General features: G+C 44.4%; 1 protein-coding gene across 7 annotated transcripts in view; it reads left to right on the top strand.

Moving 5' to 3' along the window:
- Positions 1 to 20,788, top strand: part of PTPRE (protein tyrosine phosphatase receptor type E) — a 91,643-nt gene that overhangs the window by 21,711 nt on the left and 49,144 nt on the right. The window contains exon 2 of one of the 7 annotated variants that reach the window (XM_035329857.1): positions 3,074 to 3,155. The exons of 4 other annotated variants lie outside the window; for them this stretch is intronic. Coding sequence is in view for 1 of the 3 variants with exons in the window: in XM_035329853.1 (XP_035185744.1) it covers positions 20,496 to 20,566 (71 nt within the window). In the remaining 2 variants the exon portion in view is untranslated. Of the gene's footprint in view, positions 1 to 3,073; positions 3,156 to 20,382; positions 20,567 to 20,788 lie in introns of those variants that run through there. 2 more of the 7 variants (XM_035329861.1, XM_035329853.1) reach the window with 2 other exon arrangements.

Here is a 20,788-nt window from a genome sequence, read left to right on the forward strand (position 1 = left end):
GGAGGGCAGCCAGTGTGATGGAAATAAATACAGTTGCATGCCTGTCAGTGAATGTCTGAGTTGAGCTGTTTTGCTGCTGAATTGAGATGTAGTGACATTTGTGAGTTTGTCTCTCTTGAGTGCTTGTGGCAAATGGTCAAAACGCTAGCAATTGAAGTCTGCTGAAATAACTGCAGCTCTTAGAGCGTTTTATATGCATCAGGAAGCAATTTTTGTTGTTTCTCTAAGATGCAGTGGACGAGTTGGATGTTAGTTAATGTCCTCCTGATTTTGTATTCTGTATACATACGAAACATCCTCACAAACATCCTTTGTACATCAAAAACATAGAAGGCGTGCACAGCGTGACCTTTGAACACAGAGCTTTTTTCCTGTTTATGTTGGCCACGACCCTTAAAAAATTATTTATTCTGTCATGAAGAAAACTGCCAAATAAGTTAACATCTGTGGAAGCTTGCGGAAGGCAGGTAGTGAAACTTGGCATGCTTTGCACGTCAGAAGGAGGATGGGCCTTTCAGGAGATCATTCATACTTTTGTGTGATGTGATATCTCCTTATCATTACGGCCCCATGGGATCAGAATGAAATGACTGCTACCACGCTCTAGCAGAGAGCAAACTGAAGTCACGTTTGCACAGCAGCTGTTCCTCATTTAATCTGAACAAACAAGGGAGCAAAGTTCTTTATACATCATTTTCTGCTGGATGATATTCAGCCATGTATTCACGTGTAACATCTCTGTCGGTGACCAGCATGGTGGGATGAAGTGCACGCTCAGCGGGCTGGCAGGCGGCCCGGGTTCAGGGCTGCCCTGCAGGGAACGGGGAAAGCATGGGGAGCCTCCTGCTGTTGGCCAAAGCCCAGTGCAAGGCTGTGAGGCCTCAGGGGGAGATGGCCACTTGGTAGGCCTGCAGTGCAATCTTCAGCTACCTGAAGGCAGCAGTGGAGAAGACCAAGTCAGGCTCTTCCCTGAACTGCCCAGCTCGGGGACAGGAGGCAGTGGGTGCAAGTTGCAGCAAGAAAAGTTGGAACTGGTTGTATGGTTGGACAAAAATTTCGTCGTGGGAGTGTTGAACAGTGCTGGAGAAGGGGCCCAGTGAAGCTGCAGCACCCCTGCTCAGAGAGCCAGCAGCATGGGCACCCATCCCACCGGCCCGGAGCTCAGCCTTGCCCAAAGGGCCTTCTCAGCCAAAGCTATCCTTTCTCACCCAGCACTGAAGCTAAAATCCTTCGTAGCTGTGAAATAAGGAAAAAAGAAAAAAAAATTAATCCTCTGAATGTCTTATTAGAGGGAATTCACATCTATGTGCAACTCCAGCTGCACTCAGGTGCATACAATGATATTACAAAACAGGAGATCCTGCAAGCTTTTATTATCAATTTGATTAACATGTTCATTATTATGATGACCAATCTACGAAAATCTTTATTGTATATGTTGAGAGTTTGTACTGACAGAACAGCATAGCTGATCACTGCAGATGTTCGTGCTGTTCTGTGGGAATGCATAGCTTTAAAACATCCTCTGTCTGTAGTTGCACATTGAATTATACTTTAAATTAATTTTCATAAAGTGGCTGTACTGTTATGCTTCTATTTTTAGCCAAGTGAGCTGCCGTACTACGAAAAATCAAAACCTATTCTGTTGATTCAGCAAAAAGCAAAATTTTACGTGTAAGTAATGCTCAAAATATTAGTGCCTCTAGCAGACTGTAAAGCAAAGCGGGAGCTTTATTTACACCTGGAAAGAGTTGTTTTCCTTTAATGTAAATCTGATCAGTATACTTGATTTCCTGAAGTAAAACCGTTGGTAAAAACATCGTCAGAGTCCATAGTTCACAATTCTTAAAGAAACTAAAGTAAATCCTTATTTCAGGGGATCAGAAAATAATGTGTTTGAATACTGGGCAGTCACCACCTCCTGTCCTTTAGAAAGAGCTCATCTTCCTGAGCCGTCCCATCTTGGTAGTATTTATATTAAAAATAGAGCTATTCCTACCTCACTAAACCAGGAACAATTTGTAAAGGAAGTGAGATACATTTGTCAACGGCTAATGCAAAGTTTTGGTCTGTTTTGAATTTTGTCTTGAAAAGTAAGTAGTCAGTTTTGGTCAAGCTGGTGCAGTTAGTCTTACGGTATGTCTGCTTTTGTGGTTTTAGAAATGTGTTTTGCATATCTGAATAAGCATGCACTGATTAAAAGTCACAGACTGTTAAAAGTCATGGATTGTTAATGATTTTCTTCAGTCTTTCAGCTGAAGCAGGGAAGGGTTTCTCTCTGCAGAACAGAAGGAGGAACCTCTGCAAGCCTCAAGTATTAACACAGAATTTGTTTGGATTTAGGTATTAGTGAAAGGAGAAGGTTGGGAAGCTGCACAGATACGCAGATAAGCTCGGTATTATATTCTGCTGGGGGAATTGTGCTGGTTGAGAAAAGCTAATGATGAGCGAGCCACTAGAGGAGCTTCTTTGGCCTCTTTTGTGCAGAGACGTGCTTCGTTGGCAGTGCTGCTAGGTGAGGAGGCAGAGTCGGTGGTCAGGAGCCAAGGCACGTGACCCCCTTGGTTGTGGTACACCATTTAACAGAGCACCGAACCTCTGTGTTTCAGTGGGAAATCCCTCTCCAGTCTAGGCAGCATGGGGCAGCAGCTGCCTGGGGCACTCATGCTTGCTTGCACGGGTAATTTGCCAGAATTGTTCTGGTTTCAGGCAGGCCATCAGTGATGGGTGTCCCCAGGTGCTGTGATTTGGTCCCCAGAGCTGAGCCAAAGGCTTCTGCTTTGGAGAGGTGCAGAAGCTGCTCAAAGCTCCAGTTCTTCCAGGCTTTCTCCTGAGGTTTGAATTCTCTTCGACCCTTTTCAGGGGCAGTGAGATTTTCTTGAGATCTTTGCCGTCTGGTGAGTTCAGAGATGACCAGCAGGGTGCACAGGAAGCATTTTCCCATGTTTTACTAGCTTACATAGAGCATAATTGGGTTGTGTCATATCTTTCTAACTGGAAATGTAAAGTTTGACCAGACCAAGTAACTTTAAATCTGCAGATTTTGTCACCTCCCTGTCTGTCCTTTTTCCAGGTCATTGAAAAATGGCTTTTCTTTCATTTGTGTTGTCGAGATGCTAGTGCAGCTCCTTGAGAAAGACTGTTGTGAAAAAACAGTAAGTAGTTAGAGCAGAAAAAGTAAAGGGCAGAAATAAGTGATTCACCTCCTAGTGGTTTGTCACCTGCATCATGTGGTTAGACATATGGTGATGTCAATATTTTGAATTCAGTTTTATGGTTTTTGAGGAAAATCCTTTAGATGCATTTTGTATCACAATATTATTCCCTGTGATCCCCTCCTCTTTATTCCACAAAGCTGTACATTTTGTTTGTGTGCCTATATGTTACTCCTGAAGCAAGAGTTTTGTTTTATTATTGAAGATGTACATCATTTAGAAAATATTCCCTGCAGGTTCTTCTTTCACCAGCTCAAAGTCACTTTAAGGAAGGCATTGCCTTATCTCAGTAACACATATTTGAAAGTCATTTAGTGAGCAAATTGCCAGATAATTGCATTGGTGGTAATTGCATCTTAAATTGATCTGCTGTTGAGAAAAATGCTGAAAATGAACTGTTCTTAATCTTGATATGAAAATATTGGTTCTGTTATATTAATTAGCATGCTGTGAAATAAGAATATTTTTTTTAAAGGAGATGCTTAAGCTGATCTGTTTATTTTTAGTTAGTGCCTTTAGTTGGTTCCCTGGAAGAATCAAAGCTCTGTTTGTGCCTTTGTGTGAGAGAGAGAAAAAAGTTTATAGGATGTCAATCAATGAAAACTCTAAAGGTTTTCCATAAAACTGGAGTTTTGTGGCATATCTTGGGGATTTTGTGTAGCTTTGTCAAAAGTGTTTTTTCTCTTTCCTTCAACCCTGCTGTGTTCATAACTGTGTCACTCATTTCCCTGTTGAATCCGTTATGGGCAGCAAAACTTCTGGGCTGATCTGAAGGGGTTTGAGAGATTGACCTGACCAGGAAATAGCATTTCACTGCCTGTTGTACTTTGACCTGTAATAATTCCTGATACTTCATTCCACTTCTTGTAAGGTAGCTTTCTGTCTTCATTTCTTACTGTAGCTGTACGGGTGCATTTTCTTTCACTGACCCGAGCAGACAAGGGATGACCGTGAGGTCCAGAAAAGTGAGGAGTTTTGTTTGCTGTTTCTTGAACTTTTTCCACAGTTTTAAAGCTTTCATGGCAGTTTAGGTGATGGCTGGAACCCTTTTCTTCAGACATGGTGGAGTTCAGTTTCATGGGATGTTTATAACTTTATTTGCTCTCCTCCCACAAGTATGCTTTCTCTTTCCTTTAGAGCTGACCTACTTGACCCGTGGACAAAAGGTTTCTGGCAAGCCAGTGTGTTTTGATTGTGTATGTTACAGGGTTTGGTTGTTCATGTATTTTTCTGCAGAGTAGAGAGGACAAGACGGGTAGGTGAAATATTCAGAAATTAACCTAAGCTTAGTTACCATCACTTCTGTTGATAATTAGCGTTGTGGCTTTGTGCTATCCAGCGATCTCATTTGTCTTTTTTATTTTAATTTTAATCTTTATATAGCTTAGTCCTATGACACAGAGAAAAAATTCAGATAGTGAAAGGGGTGCAAAATCAGTTGGAGCCTAGAAATGAATTACAATCCCATTATTTTTTCCCTGTCTCTTTTTTCCCCAGTAATATGACTATGGTTCTTTGGCGGCCTTTCAGGAAATGTATGTGGTGCATTTAAGTATAAAGGGAGAAGAATTCAGTGTATGATTTCTTTTGAGAATTGCTCTGGAGCTACTTGTGATAAGGCTAAGATATGTTTTATGAGACAGCTAACTTGCACTAAATTGTACATTAATGACTTCAGCTGGAAAATAAGATCGTAGGCACAAAATATGCGTGCCACAGGGCAGGTTTCTGTCGCTAACGTCTGATGTGATGGAAAAGGAAGGGATCTGCTTCAGACACAGTGCAGAGCTGCTTGCAAACGTAGCCTCATTCCATTCCTCTCCATCACTGCAGTGTGCTGTGTGTACAGCTCCATTTATTTGCTGTTTAAGGTGTGTGAAATAGGGACAAGCCAGCATCTCCATCTTAGGGGGAACGGTATGCAGAGGTGTAGCAGGTCTGCGTGGCCGTAAAGGCCACCTGTGGGGAAGTCAAGACATCCCTGCGGGCCCGCCGAGGTTGGTGAGTGACAGTTTTTGGGACGCTGAAAATGGAATAGTGGTTAAAACACTCTGACTTGGAGATAAAAAACCTGGCTTATTTTTCCCAAAGATTGGTGGATGAGGCTGAGGACTGCTGGCTTTTTTTCATGTACCTGTATCACAGGTAGATTTCCTTCATTGTTTCCCAGCGTGGAAATACGTGCACTGTGGCCAGGCTCTCAGTAGGCTGCTTGGCTGGAAAAAGAGAGGATTTGAGTTTGTTGTGGCTTCAGCCAGTCATCCATCAGCCCGAAAGTCTCCTTTTCCAGTCACAGGAGGAAAATTTTAATGTTTTAGCATGGCCAGAGCGTCGTGGGTTATTCCACTGAATCCATCCATGAGCAGTTATCACATGCTAAAGCCGCAAGCAAAATATTCAGAAATCAAGGTTTCCATCGCCAGGGAGGGACTATACAAGCACGCTGAATTTAGTCTATAAATAATCTCAACCTTTCTTTGGCTGAAGTATTGTGAAGGAAGTTTGACAGGCAGCAGCATTCAGGTGATCTGAAAAGATGGATCCCCTGGGGCAGCGGCGCTGGGTCTCATGCAGCTCTGCATTGACTGCAAAACAGGTAAATGAAAGGAAAATAGAAAGAATTGGTCTGTATAATGTAATTTAGCAAATGTGTCTATGTTTGAAGATGTGTGCACTGTCCAGGACTACAGAAGGGAGATACAGGAGATGGTGTGTGCCTCCTGTCCTGACGTGTCAGGGTAAATTTGCCCAAATGCTGCAAGGTGATGGACTGGAGGAGCGCGCATCTGGGCATGTAGTGCCTGTGCACGTGTATATTACACTGCTTTCACACTGAAGATTTCCGAGATGCTTTTTTAAACCTGTTTCTTCAGAATGGGTTGTCAAAAGGAAGGAAGGTTGACCGCTGTGTTTCGTATTCTCTGAAGCTAGAAGTGTCATTTAAGTAACTTTGGAGGCTTTCTGTATCTGACAAACTGAAATTAAGTGTTTTTGGTGCTGTAGCCTAAGGGAATCTCGGCTCGTCTTCAAGTTTTATAGTTGTCTTATTAAAAAGCTGCTGTTTAATTAGCTGTGTCATACTGGCAGTCTTTTTTTTTTCTTTATGTCAGAAGAAGTAATGGGAGTGCACTATTCTGATCCATAAAAACCTGGCTTGATACCTATAAAATCAGACTTTCAGCGAAAGCTTCACGTTCTTCTTCATATTAAAAGCAAAAGCATCTTCTGAAATGGGCCCTGAGGGCTGCGGTGGCTGTGTGCAAGTACTGTTTGTTCTGCAGGGAAGCAAAAGGAAGGGTGTGGGGGGGATATGGAGTAACAAATTATTCCTGTGCCATGCAATGCCTGCCCGGGGGGCAGCCGTGCAGGTGCCTGGCTTGGAGCAGGGACCCCAGCACCTCCACAGCCCCCCAGGGGTGGCTGCTGAGGTGCCCCTGTGGTGTGACATGCTTCTCATCCGTCCTTCCTTCTCACCCCAAACCTATTTTGTTGTGCCCTCAATGTGCCATGTGAAAGAAGTGAAGTAAAGGCGGTGTAAGCGAGTAACTGGAGGACAGGTTCGGCAGCAGCAGATGGCTCAGGCAGGCATGCAGCTCTTGCCAGCTTTATTACTTCAGAGGATGCAATAATAAACATTGGGGCAGAAAAAAAAGATTTTTTTTGTTAAAAATAATAAGAATTTTGCACTTTAGGAAGCAATGGGTCTTGCAATGGGAGGAACTTCGCTACCCAGTTATTTCGGTGGGTGCTGCTCGGAGCCAAGGGGAGCGAGGGCAGCGTGGTGCCCACCAGCCCGTTCCCCCGTGTTGGGTTGCAGGCGCTGCTCTTGCTGTTGTCTGCTCCCGTGCTCGTGCAAATAAAGCTTGCAGACTGGGAACGGAGTGTCCTGTACAAATGCCGGGTTCTTTTTTTAAATTAACATACTTCTTCATTTCCAAAATAGAAATATAATTCTCTTTGATCGTGGGTCCAGGATACAGTTTTGGTCCAAAAAGCTATTCCCATGGTAACAACCCAGATTTGACCAGTGGGCATTTTCCACCAAAAATATTTTTGGATGAAATAGCCCGGCATCTCTAAACACAATGGTCAAATCTACAGCTGGTTATGCATTTCACTCCGAGAGGGCTCCAAATCAGACCCTTGTCTGTATTTTCTGCGTGTTGTCTTTTAAAGAAAGCTGTTCAGGTTTGGTGGGCAAACAGTGACTTTTTTTTTAAATCCTTTTCCATAAAGAAAAACATTCCTTTATGCAAAATCCAACATACAGAGTAAGGAAGAGAAATAAGTGTTTTAAAAATCCTTTAAGTGTTTTTAAAAATCCCTACCAAATCATGTTTTTTGTGAGCTATAACGAAATCTGCTGGAAATACTCTGAGAAGCACTTGCTTGTGATATTTCCCAAGAGCACGTTTCTATATTATTACTGTTATTGTACTATTAATCAGATAGAGGTTTTTTTCCCCTTTCTGTTAATAAATGTGCTTGAGTGTAACAGTTCTTCTTAATATCAGTTCTAGAAAAGAATTGATAAGGATCTGAATGCTCACCAGTGCCTTGTCAGGGATTGCAAATACTCGTGTATTTATCAACGGTAATGCCATCGGGAATTCCAGTGGCGATTTTAAAACACATTCAATAATAAAATATCAGTTTATTCTGGAGAATAAAGGACAGTAAATGCATGCTGTTGTTGACACCAGCTGTCTCTGGAAAGCAGGTATTATTTGGGCTGTTCATTTGTGGACAGCAGGAGCGGTGACAGCAAGATTCCTGCACGATCGGGCAACCCCTAGGAAAATCAATGGATGGATTTTCCATCAGGCGGTGCCTCTTGCCAGCCTGTTTCTGTTGGGTGATGCCGCCTCCCCTTAGCATATGCTTGTGCACTTAGTGCTAGCTGACGTCGTCCATAGCCGAGCAGCAGCAGAAGGGGGCTGTGTATTAATACTGTGCATTAATAGCGCGTGGCACAAATGGCCAGCGTGGGTGCATGGAGTGAGGTCTGCCTGCGACCGGGCTGGGGAGCGTCAGGGCTTCATGCTGCGGTCAGATATTCCAAGACAACTCGCCGTCCTGCCTGCAAGCCTCTGCTTCTACTTTGGAGAAGACGTCTCATCATCTTTTGATTTATTTCTCATTGTATTTTCCCAGTTACTGGGCCTCTGCCAGTTCCTCTTCCTTCCATCTTGAGCGGTGCTTTCAACCTGACTGCGTTGCTTCAAATGCACTGCTCAGAATTATCTGCTAATTAAACACTGCGCTGCCAAGTTTTGAAGTCCAACCCCCTTAAAAAAAAAAAAAAAAAAAAAAAAAAAAAAAAGTTCAGAAGGCCTTCTGAGGACTTTATTCATGAATAAGCAATGGCAAAGTGCAGCCCTTTGGCCTCAGCTGCTAACGCTGCAGTGGGGAGTTCTTGCACATTCTGCCGTTTTTCTCCCACCACCACTTGAACGCTGGCTTTAAGCCTGAGATGTGATGTGTTCGTACCTGTTAAGGTCCCAGAGGAGCCACAAGCCTTCCAGAAGGGAACAGGGCTGTCCTGTGTTCAGTGCTGAACTTTTCCTTCGGCGTGCCTTCCTGAGTCCACGTAGCTATGCGCAGCTATAGCTGTGTCTCAGAAACCAGCTGGCATCCATCTGCTCCCATCCACTGCAAGTTTTTCATTCCCCTGTTTACATATGTTGCAAATGCATTTTTCTGACTGCTTTAACCCAGTCTCTTCAAAGACTGAAACCGGTGAGGTGGTTCTGCCTTCTTCTGTGGGCTTAAACGCAGTAAATGAAGCAATTGGATTACGGGGGTGGGACTGGAGAGTGAAAACACCTACAAAGGTTGTAAAACTCCTGCTTAGCTCCTTCCTTCCTTAAAAGCCCTTCTGCTAATCCTTGAGCAGTGCTGTTAACTGCAGGCAAGAGCTTGCTGCGTTGCTGGAGAAGGTGGAGTTGATGTGAGCCTAGAGAAGCCCCCAGAGGAGGACGTCGGTGGCTGAGAGCGTGCGTGGAGACGAGGGGAGGGCTGCGCTCACCACCCGCCTTTTCCCTCTGGCGTTGCCTTGGACTGCTCACATGTGTCGTGTTAGCGGCCCTTTGACCCTTTTTGGTGCTTCTTTGGAATTGGAAGGCTTGTTTGCGGGTTCAGAGTAACAGTCCAGGCGAAAACGTCATCTCCCCAGAAGCAGTGACCACGTTGTTTCCATCTCTCAGTGTATGCATCCCTGCTGACTGGTGTTTCTGGGGGAAATTTCGGCACTGTCGGGCCGCACGCTTGTGCAGGTCCTGAGAACACACTCATTGCAGCAGCTCTGGCCAGCCTCCTCCAGTGATGCAAAATAAGATGTATTACATGAAAAAACAAATACAACTATTACTGTTGCTTTCCTTACAGGTCTGGTTAAGCCAAAGCTTTCATTTCTGCTTGCTTTTAGGCTGTGGGATCAGAAAGTACTGAGACTAGGGACTACCTACCTTCCAGATGGCGATTCACAAGGATAATCTTGTACGGTGTCCGTCTTCCCCAGAAACCCAGCCATAATGTGCGTGTGATGCCTGCTGATAGGGGCACGTACTGTGCCTCGGCCTGTGTACAAAATAAAATTTTTTTCAGATATTAGAAAATTTGAACTTGACTGCCAGGATTGGTGGTGTTTGAGCATCTGTCTGCTGTCAGTCTCGCTCGCAGGTGAGAACCTTAATTTTCAGACAAACTGAATGCTGGGGGCTCTGCGTGCCCAAGTGCTGTGCCTACACAGGTTTGTTTCCGTGCTGGCGAGTCCCTTTCCTTTAGTATTCCTTTGGTATTTTTTTCCCCGATGCCATATGCTATACCCTGTGACTGGGAAGGTCAGATGTGTGTCTGTCTCAGCAGGTAGCACCAGCAGGTTTCTTTTTTGGGTGGAAAGGGAATTTTCCTCCAGCAGATGGTCAGTTCCTGTCTTCTGTGCCTTGTGCACTGTCACTGAAGTGCTTCCAGTTGGTCTAAACCAAAAAGTGTGAAAAAGTAGGAAAAGTATGTTTTCAAATTTATTTAGTTTTAATTTCTTTTTCAGCGTTACTACTTATTTAGTTGGGATCGTTAGTGTAATTACAAAACCAATCACTGTACAAGTACAGAGGTGTTCCCTGGTCTCTCCACCGGTGGCTTCCCCTGGGGAGTGACGCTAGGGGTGGCAGTGGGGACGTGGCACATGCGTGTCACTTTGTCCCCACGGCGTGCTGGGCTGGTCACCCCAGGACCAGCACCGTTTTGTGCAGCAGGGCTCGGGCACTTCTATGCAGGACCCCAGCCGGGCATCGTCACCCTTCTCATTGTGCTGCCGGCGCAGGATTTGCAGTACTAAAGCACACCCCAAAAAACCTAAATACACACTTTCAGCCGACTTCAACCAAACCGATTTGACATCTTTTTTTCTTTGAAGTATAGGCAGCAAAGGGAAGCGAAGCAGGTTTCTTTGTTGGTTTTTATTTTCAGTCTCTGCTGAGCCCCGTCATGTTTGCATCCAAAGGGTATTTGCTTTAACAGCCTGCTCTGCTGTCGTGTGACAGATTGATGCAAGGACACGCTGCTGCAAGGATCTGCACGTGCAGCACACTTCATTAGGAATATATAATCAGATTTAAATCATTAGATATTCTCTAAATGACTCTGCTGGTGTCATATAGCTTCTCTTTATTATGAAAGGGAGAAAAACACAGCTTGTTGGGGGCTTTTTGTTGTTTTTATTATTTATTTTTATTTTTATTATTATAATTATTTTGACTTACATGCCATACTTAGAAATTTAAAAGTTTGGCATCAGAAAATATTGGAGAAGTTACTGCTGTAATTTTCCCTCTTTTAATAAAATGCTGTCTGTTGAGAAAGTATGGCCCGGGGATGTAAATTTGCTTGAGCTGCATTTTGCCATCAGAAGGGGACTTTATGGGGAAATAAGGTTTCCTTCATGCGGGGAATCGCTGTCGGAAGCTGTTGCAGAATCATTCTCTGCTGTCCCCCCCTGAGAGCAGAGTCCTCCCCCCCGGAACAGCCGCTTCAGGAAACCACAGACCTCTCATTCGGGGCGGTGAGTCGATCCCAGGGCCTTGGCACGTAGCAGAGTGGACACGGCGGTGGCACCCAGGGCAACCTGCCCTTTGCTGCCTGTGCCTCGCGTTCCCATTTAAGAGCGTATAAACCTGGCAGTAAATCAGACTGCGGTCTGCTCCTCTTCCGCAGCATGCTTCAAGAGCACCAGGCCCTGTGTTTCAGAGGCAAAGACAAATGCAGCAGCCTGCAACTTTGCTGGAATAAATTGAAGAAGTTCTGCAGTACGTATTTCAGCGTATCCAGGAGCAATAGCAAGTGATGCAACCCCTCTCATGTAGGTAGGAAAACAAAGGAATAAATGGACGTGCTTTAGTTTCATCTGTGTAGAGGTTAACGAGGATGCTCCTCTGTTCATTAATCTCAGCTGCAAGGCAGAGGAATTGTTTCCTCTGTCGCCTTCCAGCACTGTGGTGCCCGTGTGCTGTGGTGTCCCAGCTGGGGCACTGGCTTTGCTCCTGTCCCATGGGCAGGCGCCATCGCTGCACCTTGCGAGCCTTCACGTTATGGGCTGGCCAAAGGGAGCTGCAGGTCCCGAGCAGCTATACTGGAAAATCTCCATGGCAACCCAGGAAAATAAGGGCCCCTTCTGGGAAAATGAGAGATCTCAAATTCTGTTGCAGCCAAGAAGTATTATTAGTGTCTGGCTGCAGTGCTGTCACATTCTTCTTTCAAAGTTTCTCATTGCTGAAAGCAAACCGTGATGGGTATTTTTCTAGTGCTTTTGTGAAGGCACTTGTAGTTCAGCACTGTTGGCTCAATAAAAATTAAGGGGAATAAACCCAAAGTGTTGAAGAAATGCAGCATTAATTACACTCTCAAAGTTATTAGGTGCAAGTTGTGTGTGTATCCCCATTTGAGTGTTTGTACATATGTGTAAAAACAAACCAACCACCAGAACACTTCAGTTCTGTAAGGGAAGCTTAAGTTACCTTTTTTTTTTTGTTCTTATTAAAAGCTGTTGGAGGACATCTCCATGCATCCAGTCATTTTCTTAACTGCAAAACGTCTTCTTAATAGCGAGCTCCTCTGCTGCTCCTCAGTGCATCAGTTCACTCCAGTTCTTTATATGCAAAACCTGCAGAATTAGTATTAAATTTTATCTGGAAGTTACTGAATTATTAAAAGTCTTGAACAGAACCGTGGAAAAAAATGTAAAATTGATAATTACAAAGCAGTGTGCTACTGAGTCAGAGCCTGTTTTGCATTGAATTATCATTTCACGTCCTCTTCAGCTAAGAAGCTGAACTATTTAAGAAAATACCATATGATATTACATATGGCGTTTTAATAACACCTATTTTACTCCGCTTCTGCTTAGCCACTAAATGCAAAATGGAAAATTTCAAAGCGCCCCTACCCCTTCTCACGAGAAGCCCGGCCAGCTTGTCAAGCTTCGCTAGTTGTTCTCATGGCACGGGTCTCGCTGCCCGGCCCGCAGTGACCCCGACCTCTATCGTAAAATAAGACTTCGGTATTTTACCTTGGGTAGGAAACACACCCGTGGGTCTCCGCGTAGCAGTACTGCTGCTCCGGGTGGCTGGAGTTTGGATTTGTCCATATTAATGTTTTAAACTACCGGAGCGTTTGGGGTTAAAAGCATAAATCCATACATTTTTAGATATTTAAAGGAAGCAAAAGCTGGTGAAAGGTGAAGTTTGCCCAAGCATGGAGGTACCGTGCTTTAGAAGTGAATATGAACTGTTTTCAAACTATAGGTTTGCATGCTGTGATTTTATCTATGGGAATACTACTTTTCTCGTAGAAACTTCAGAACTGGAGGGAACTTGCTGAAATATTTTTAGCCTTTTACATAACTTGAGTAGTACTACTTCTACGTAGCGTATAAAACCAGTTCCCGAGGTTAACTAGGAATTCAAGAAGATAATAAGTAATCTTTAATTGGAAAAGACACATTAAGTTTTTGTTGGTTGGTTGGTGTTTTTTGTTTGTTTGTTTGTAACTGCAGTTTTAGAATTAAGTTATTTGGGGGAAATACATTTTGGTCCATTACATCTGTTTTTCCTAAGGTAGAACTTGAAGTTTGCAATAAAGAGCTGACCTCTACCCTCTTCCTCCCGTTATTAACATTTGAAGACTGCGATGGCTTTCCTCTGTTTGTTTATACGTGGAAAAAAGCTGACAGTTGAATAGATTAGCTCCATATGCCATTTCCTTCCTGAGAAAGTGGGATGTCCTTTCTGAACATACGGGTAGGGCAAGTATGGGCTGTACATCATTTGGATCGTTCAAACCTATTCCTTTGACTATTCCTATCTCTATTGCGATATTGAAGCTAGGGATTAAGTTGCTGAATTGCAAAGTAAACACTTGCTTAAAACACGTACTGACAATAAATACCTGAAATTAGAGAATCTGATGTTTGCAAGTTTGATACACTGATTTCTCTAAATGATCCGTAGTTTGTAGATGTCGTGCAGCTGCAGAGATCCTGCCTTGGGTGTTCCACAAGTAATATGTAAGCAAATAAAAAGCCCTGCTTTTCTGTCAAAAGCCAGTACAGCGAGCCCTATCCAGTGGTGCCTTTTGCAGTCCATTGTGGTTCCTCGTTGTTGAGGGACAGAGAAGAAGCTCTGGCACCAGTTCTGAAAGAAATTGCATTAATTACTGCTGTAATCTTTGCCTGTGCTGCATTTGAACACTGAAGCTCCAAGGACACTTTACAAGTACGTTAGAGGTACGTGCTAGACTTCACTGAGTGTTTGAAGTTGTATTTTTTTCAAAGAACACTTCCCAAGTTAACATCAAAATGGAACATTTTCAGATCTTTTTGGACATTTCTGAGAATGCTCCGTGAGTTTGCCAGTAAACCCTCATAATTATTCCAGATTACCGTGTTACCAATGAGCAGATATAAAAAATGCATCTAAAAGAGCCCCAAAGTAAACTTAAAGCTGATTTTAATGCTTTGGGCTTAAATTTGGAGGGCTTTGCTGGGTTTGCTTGAAGAAATTCAATAAATATGTATTGGCTGTACTAGCCTAAGTGGCTGGGAGAACTCAGCGATGTGAATGGATTGTAATCCCTTGCTTAACAAGAATGGATCAGGAAAGTATTACAGGCTTACAACTGCCATTGTCATGAGCATGCCTGCCTTTCTCCATGCGATGTGGTCTTTCTGTTGAGTCAATGTACCTGTTGCATAGAGGCAATGCCTACTTTGGGTATGTCTCAGTGCATTCTGGCGGATAAATTAAATAAAAAATCTCTGCAGGTGATGTTTAGCAAGTTATTCACAATCAGAATAATACCTAAGTAATTTAAACGTGGTCACAATTTAGATAATATCGCCAGAGAGCTCCCAGCAGGCAGCCACACGTCCTCCTGCCCTGTCAGGGGATGCAGAGCCTGGATTGAAGGTTTTGTCCTCGTCTAAAAGGGGTTCCCCACTTGTGTTGGTGCCTTGCTTTCCGAGTGTGTGCGATGCCTCTTACGGCCAAATAAAAATGTGCTCACTTTCAGCTAAGCAATGGATTTCACATTGATGAAAAGGAATGAAAGATTACAGGAGTATAAAAAGACAAGTGAAAAGCCTGAAAATCTTAGAAATGACTGCTGCTGCCTCTTTGGTGGTTATTTACATATAAACATGTCTTGTTTTCCAAGTAGTTTTCATTTCGGTGAAGAACCGAGCCCTAAATCTGTGCTGTGAGATCCAGGTATGCATTTTAGAAATGGCACACAACCATTCTGCTTTTCAGCAGTCGTAGCGAAGTTCAAGTAAGGCAGATTGCGATTCAGATCATCGGTGCTCTACATTTTGCAGCTGCCACATTTCAGATTCTGTTTAATTTCTTCGGGATTAATTTTGTCTGTGTATTTGGAATACTAATCCTTTCTTTTTCAGCCAATGTCTTAGAAATACTGATACATTTTGCATGGAATTGTGGTTTAGCAAAGCTGAGGTGCCGGGAGAGCTAAATGGGAGATTTATCGTTGTAGAAGATTCTCCCCGGATTTAGGATTAAAGAAAAAATGCGGCACAGGTGCTCGTCCAGGAGAAGGATCGGAGCCTGCCTTCAGGAGGTCGCTGTGTGCATCTTGCTCAGTTTTCTGAGCCAGCAGGATGTAAATATCCAGGAAGGAAAAATAAAAGGTTGAGTGTAAACCTCTGAGATCAAAGGCCATCCGGCATCCTCTGCTCATCTCTGACGGACAAAACTTGTCTTGACTTTTCATACCGCAAACAATCAGCCCCTGCCCCAAACCTCTGGATTTTCTGGGGCTGGGAATAGGAGAGTTAGGGGATGAGAGCTGTGACTGACACTGCATGCTTGCTTACACCAGATTGTCATGGGATGGGGGTTTTTGACCTACACCCTTTTGACACAGCCGTTGATGTAGGTGAGGACGTGCCACGTTTAAATGTTTTTGCTGCAGATAATACGTATTTATCCCGGGAAGCTCAAGTTGTTATGACACTTCCATAATTACAACTCCAGTGGAAAGAGAGCTTATTTTCTAAATATAGCGGTGATATTTAATTTATAATTCTCTGCTCTTGTTTGGGGCAAGAAAAGCTCACTCCCGCGGTCGTGTTTCTGAAGTGGTGAATGTGACTGCTGAGTGCGTAGGCAGCGATGAAACTAATTTGGAGGCCGTGCATTCGGTTATATGCTTATGCCGCTCTCCTGCACTCCTTAAATGCCTAAGTGAGGGTGTGAGAGCCTAAAAGAGGTGCGGGCTCAGCAAGGAGAAATGCCAGGTCCTGCCCCACGGCACAGCTCTACGCCCTGGTACTGGCTGGAGGAATGCCACTGGCTGCTCCCGTCTCTTTTGTGCCCACCTTTGGGAGGTCACCCTTCGGCTGCCTGCCACCGTGCCCGCTTGGCTTCAGCCCTGCCTTGTGCACTCGCATTTTAAACCCAGCTCCTTAAAACAGCAGCGCTTGCACAAATGGCTGATGCTTAAAATTCAGCCACGTGCGTATGCAGATGAGCATCGTGCTCGTTTTGAACAACTCAAGTTGGGATCTCCGGCTTTATTTAAAACCCGCGAGCAGAACGGATGTGTGCAGCGCCCAGCGTCTGCATCAGGGCTGGGAGCAGAAGCTGTGGGGAGGAGAAAAGGAACAGATGTTGCACAGGGAGAATCGCATAAGCCCCCCCGGGCCATCTCATTTTGCTTTTATTTTTGTTGAAATTTCTTGGATTGAGGGGCCCGGTAGCGCTGCAGGATTGCAGTCACGCCAAGACAAACGTAAATGTTGCAGTTCCCACAGGGTGCTACAGGATGGCTAAGCTGTCCGTGCTTATTATTGCTCTTCCTCGCTTTGTCATTAATCAATCTATTCTCTTCAGACAATTTGCATCTTCTGGCCCAATTTTGACCTTCATGGTTGCATAATATAGCGGGCTGAAGTTGCAACAGGAAGCATTAAGTAGTAAAAAGTTAGACAAAACATAGAAATCAGTATTTTTGGAAGAAGGTCTAAAATAGATGAAACACACTCTCTTTCTGAATGCCCAGTTGAAGTCTTGTAAAGGCGCTGCAGTTATCCTGCATGTTTAAGAGGAGAAAGTCTGCTTTTGCCAAAGCAGTGTAACATGGTCTGTGCACAGCCATGATGTCTCTGGCATTTCATGAGTTTCACAAACAAAATTTGGGGCACAAAAATGTTGCTTTAAGCACCAGAAAACCTATTTCTGTATTGAAGGCTGCTCTTATGTGACACTGAAGAGGGAAAAATCCTGATACAAAAAATATAGAGAAGCCATTAGAGCAAAATAAGTACTATAACCTTGGGTGCCGGATCTAATTATACATCCTCTCAAAAGACGCAGCAGCTCTACCAGAGAGAGATTCCCGTATTTTGGGTAAGTGGCACACTTTTCGGAAAGGGCGGGGAAGCCACTGACCTACATACATGTTTATCTGAGAACTTACTGCATTACAGGAGTTTTTGTTTAAATAAAAGCCATCTTAATCTTGGTCCTCTGCATCAGTAAGGGTTTGGAGATTTTAAAGGTTACAGGACCCAATAACAATTGCACGAGCTGTTCTTCCATTATTGTTTACTGCACATTCTTTACAGTCCTTAATTTGCCTGCAATTTATCATCTTGAGCGTTAGTATATTGGTACGTGGGTAGTAGCAATGAGGCGTAGAATAAATTGAAAGCGCACTGGGTAAGACTGGATATCACACCTCATTTTCACTACCTTTTTTCAGCGGATATTTCAGAGGGGAATGTTTTCTGGCTGTAACAGCTCAAATGTCTTTAAGGCTCCAAAGCACTAGGTAGAGATGTACATTGCTATTTTTTTGCTGATGATGAGGTGCTATCGATGATTTTTTTTATGCTGTGAACACTTTTTTTTCCGATGTTCTCACATTGTGAGCCGCATCCCTAGCCGGCCAAGGAGGCTGCAGATGTACGTCCCGGCACGTATCGCAGAACAAATACCTGGGAGATTCTGGGAGGGGACATAAGGGAGAAGGGCTGAGTTTTTCTCATACTCTGAGCAAAAAAAAAAAAAAATAGATATTTTGCCCAGACTGTTATCCTTACGCTGCAGAGAAATACCGTGAGCAGGTAACAGTGTGCTGGGCTGTACAAAAGCAGCCCTAGCTCCTGAACTTCTTTAAACTCCCTGAAAAACGTATGTGCTCAGAAAGGTGTGTGCTCTCAGGAGAAGCCCCCGCAGCTCAGCACTTCGGTTCAGAGCTGTGGGGATAACGTGGTTTGGTTTTCTCCCGGTTTAACCCACTGGGTGCTGCCTGCCAGCCTCAGTTCCCTGCCGTTCCCAGCCGGCCTCTCCAGCCGCTGCCTTGCGGTTTTTCTCTGCAGTGCTTCGGGGAAGTCGCGGCAACCAAGGGGTAGCGGGGGCTGGAAAGGAGGCAGAAGAGGGCGATCGGTGTGTCTGCAAATGCCTCGCTCCTTCTGCAAAGCTGCAGTGCAAAGAATTGCCATACTGCCCATTGCCAATGTGTGACTCCAGCCAAGGAGCCCCCAGCCCACCAGCTCCAAGTTACTGGTAAAGCAGAAAAAGACTCCTGGGTGTTTTATCTCCTGCCTTTAAGGATGGACGATAGAGTCCAGGTTTAAAGAGCTTTAAGTGAAGGCACTGAGGGGTGCCAGGCTTCCAGCATGAGGAAACGAACTGGCAGACTTGCAAGTGTGCGCGCGCTCTCAGCCCTACCCAGCTCCTTGAGCTCACCTGGCTGAGCATAAAATACACGTGCACATGAATGCTCTGTGAAATAATAATTTCAACAAATTGTACTGGCTGTGATTCAGACACCAAGCAAGAAGTGAGATCTCACAGAAACAGGATAACTTTTTTTTTTTTTTTTTTTTTTTTTTTTTTTTTCCCTTTAAGACTGAATTGAGTGGAAAGGAGCCGAGGACTGGCCAATGCAGAAACGTTGTCACAAGGCATCTGGCCATTCTGCAGGTTAGTGGAGGAGAGATGTGTATTTAGGGACATACATTTTGTCGTGTCACCTAAAGGAGAAAAAGGAAAAGCAACGCAGTCAAGAGCCCCTATTTAAGGCAAGCTTTCTTGACTTGCATAATAAATCACAAACTAGTTGTACACTAGTGCAGGCACTGAGAGCTGCCCACGGGTACCAGGAGTCACCTATATAGCCTGTATAGCACACTATATAGCTTGTGTTGTACTGCTCTGCTTTGCTCCAGATTAATTAGTGGCTTCGATGGAAATTGTCCCTGTTTGGGGAGTGAATTATCGACGTTCAGGAGAGGTCAAGAAATGAAAAGTTTAATAATGTTCCAGTAATGAAATTTATGTTTTCATTCAGAAGAAAAAATGAGATCCAGCTGACATTAGACAGAAAAAGCTAAGAAAGAATTATCTGTGGGGCTCCTGATGCCTAAAGGCTGCAGTCTTAAGCTTTCTGTCCAGAATGAGGAGCTTTGTGGGCAGATTACTTATGGAAGACAAATTGACTTTTTTTTCCATTTGTCAGTGTATTTTGATACACAATTGAGAATGTAAATAATTTGTGACTTAACAAAGTTTAAAGTATCCAGTTTTCTTATGTGAGGTACTGATTGTCTGGGTGCTACTGATGGGCAGGATGTTGTTACACTTGCAGCATCGGGGGTAGCCCATCCTTCCTAGCCAACCTGGGATGAAAAGGCAAAAACTTTGCTGCTGTTGTCAACCTGTGCGTGCTGTGCAGCTTGGCGAAGGGGATCAGGACCATTTGAGAGAGGGTGTTCCCTTACGGGAGATACCTCAGGTGCCTTTTGGAGGTAGCCTGGGCGAGGGCTGTTGCCAAAGGGCGCTGTGCCTGCAGAAAGGGGAACGAGTGCCCTGCTGCTCCTCCTGGGGAGCTTTGCACTGCCTCGGGTGCTTAGCCCTACTTATGGCCTCATAGAGCAGAAACACACAGCGTTTTTGGTGTCTGTTTTTCCCTAAAAATACATTTTTAAAGTTGGTTAAAGTGCTGTAAGCGTGTGTCTGTTGGGCAGACAGGTCTTGCCAGCCAGTGTGCCGTAGGCCTGGCTTGCACAAAAGGAACAGTCTGTAGTAGGTTTTCTGATTCCCTAGGAAAACAGGTTTGGGTTAGTATTTATTGATAGCACCTCAAATATGCCTAGGGCCTCAGCGTAAGATGTGTTTTTTTTGATAACGTTTCACTGTTTTGATGCTGTGTTTCTTTTAGTGACAACAAGTAGAGTAACCTCACAGTGTTCTGAAGATAAATTCACTTTTTCCACCAGCCTAGTCTTTGGACAGGACTGCTTTACCTCTGTCCAGAGCAGACGTGAAAAAAACAGCTTCCTCATCAGGATTCTTTGTGTGGAAGTTGAAGGGTTTGGGTCAATGAGCTGGTGTCAGACGGCTCAAGGAGCTGTTGCGCCGGCAGCTTCTGGGAGCCATACGACCCCTGAGTGTCTGTCCTTCTCCCCGTGCCAACAGCAAGCAGAAAGCGTTGTGGGTTTTCCTTAAAGAAAAAAAGGCAACCTTGCAGTGTGTTAGCGGCTTCTGAACGGTATCGTAACATCTGCTGGTCGGCCAAGGGAGCAGCGTGGTCAGCAGCAAACGAGACCAAGAACAGTTCAGCAACCTTCACTTTTGTTTTGAGGTACTTCCTTCATTAGAGTAGCAAAAATACGTGAAACTGTAAGGAATGTTTATCAGAAGAGCGTTGCTTCATCAGGCTGGAGATACAGGGAGTGCAACTCACGTGCGGTTGGGTGAGTGGATGAGGGAGAGGAAGAGGAGCCGGGCGGCAGCGTGGGCGCATGGAGGCCAAGGGCTCCTGGCCCCGAGCAGGTAACATAGGGGGGAGCGGGGGGCACAGTTCCAGCAGGGATTTCTTTGTTTGTTAAACCTCCTGATGACCTTTCAACCCGTTCCTCAGACTGTTTTGCATTCCTTCTTGTATATTGGAAGTTTTACCATTCTTACTTGTATTTCTATGTAGATCAGGTGTGTATACAGTCCCAAAGTGTTGCCCAAATACCAAGAAAGAGGGAGAGGGTGAACTGGCTTGGT

This window comes from Oxyura jamaicensis, chromosome 6 (assembly GCF_011077185.1).
Source record: "Oxyura jamaicensis isolate SHBP4307 breed ruddy duck chromosome 6, BPBGC_Ojam_1.0, whole genome shotgun sequence".
Taxonomy (NCBI): domain Eukaryota; kingdom Metazoa; phylum Chordata; class Aves; order Anseriformes; family Anatidae; genus Oxyura; species Oxyura jamaicensis.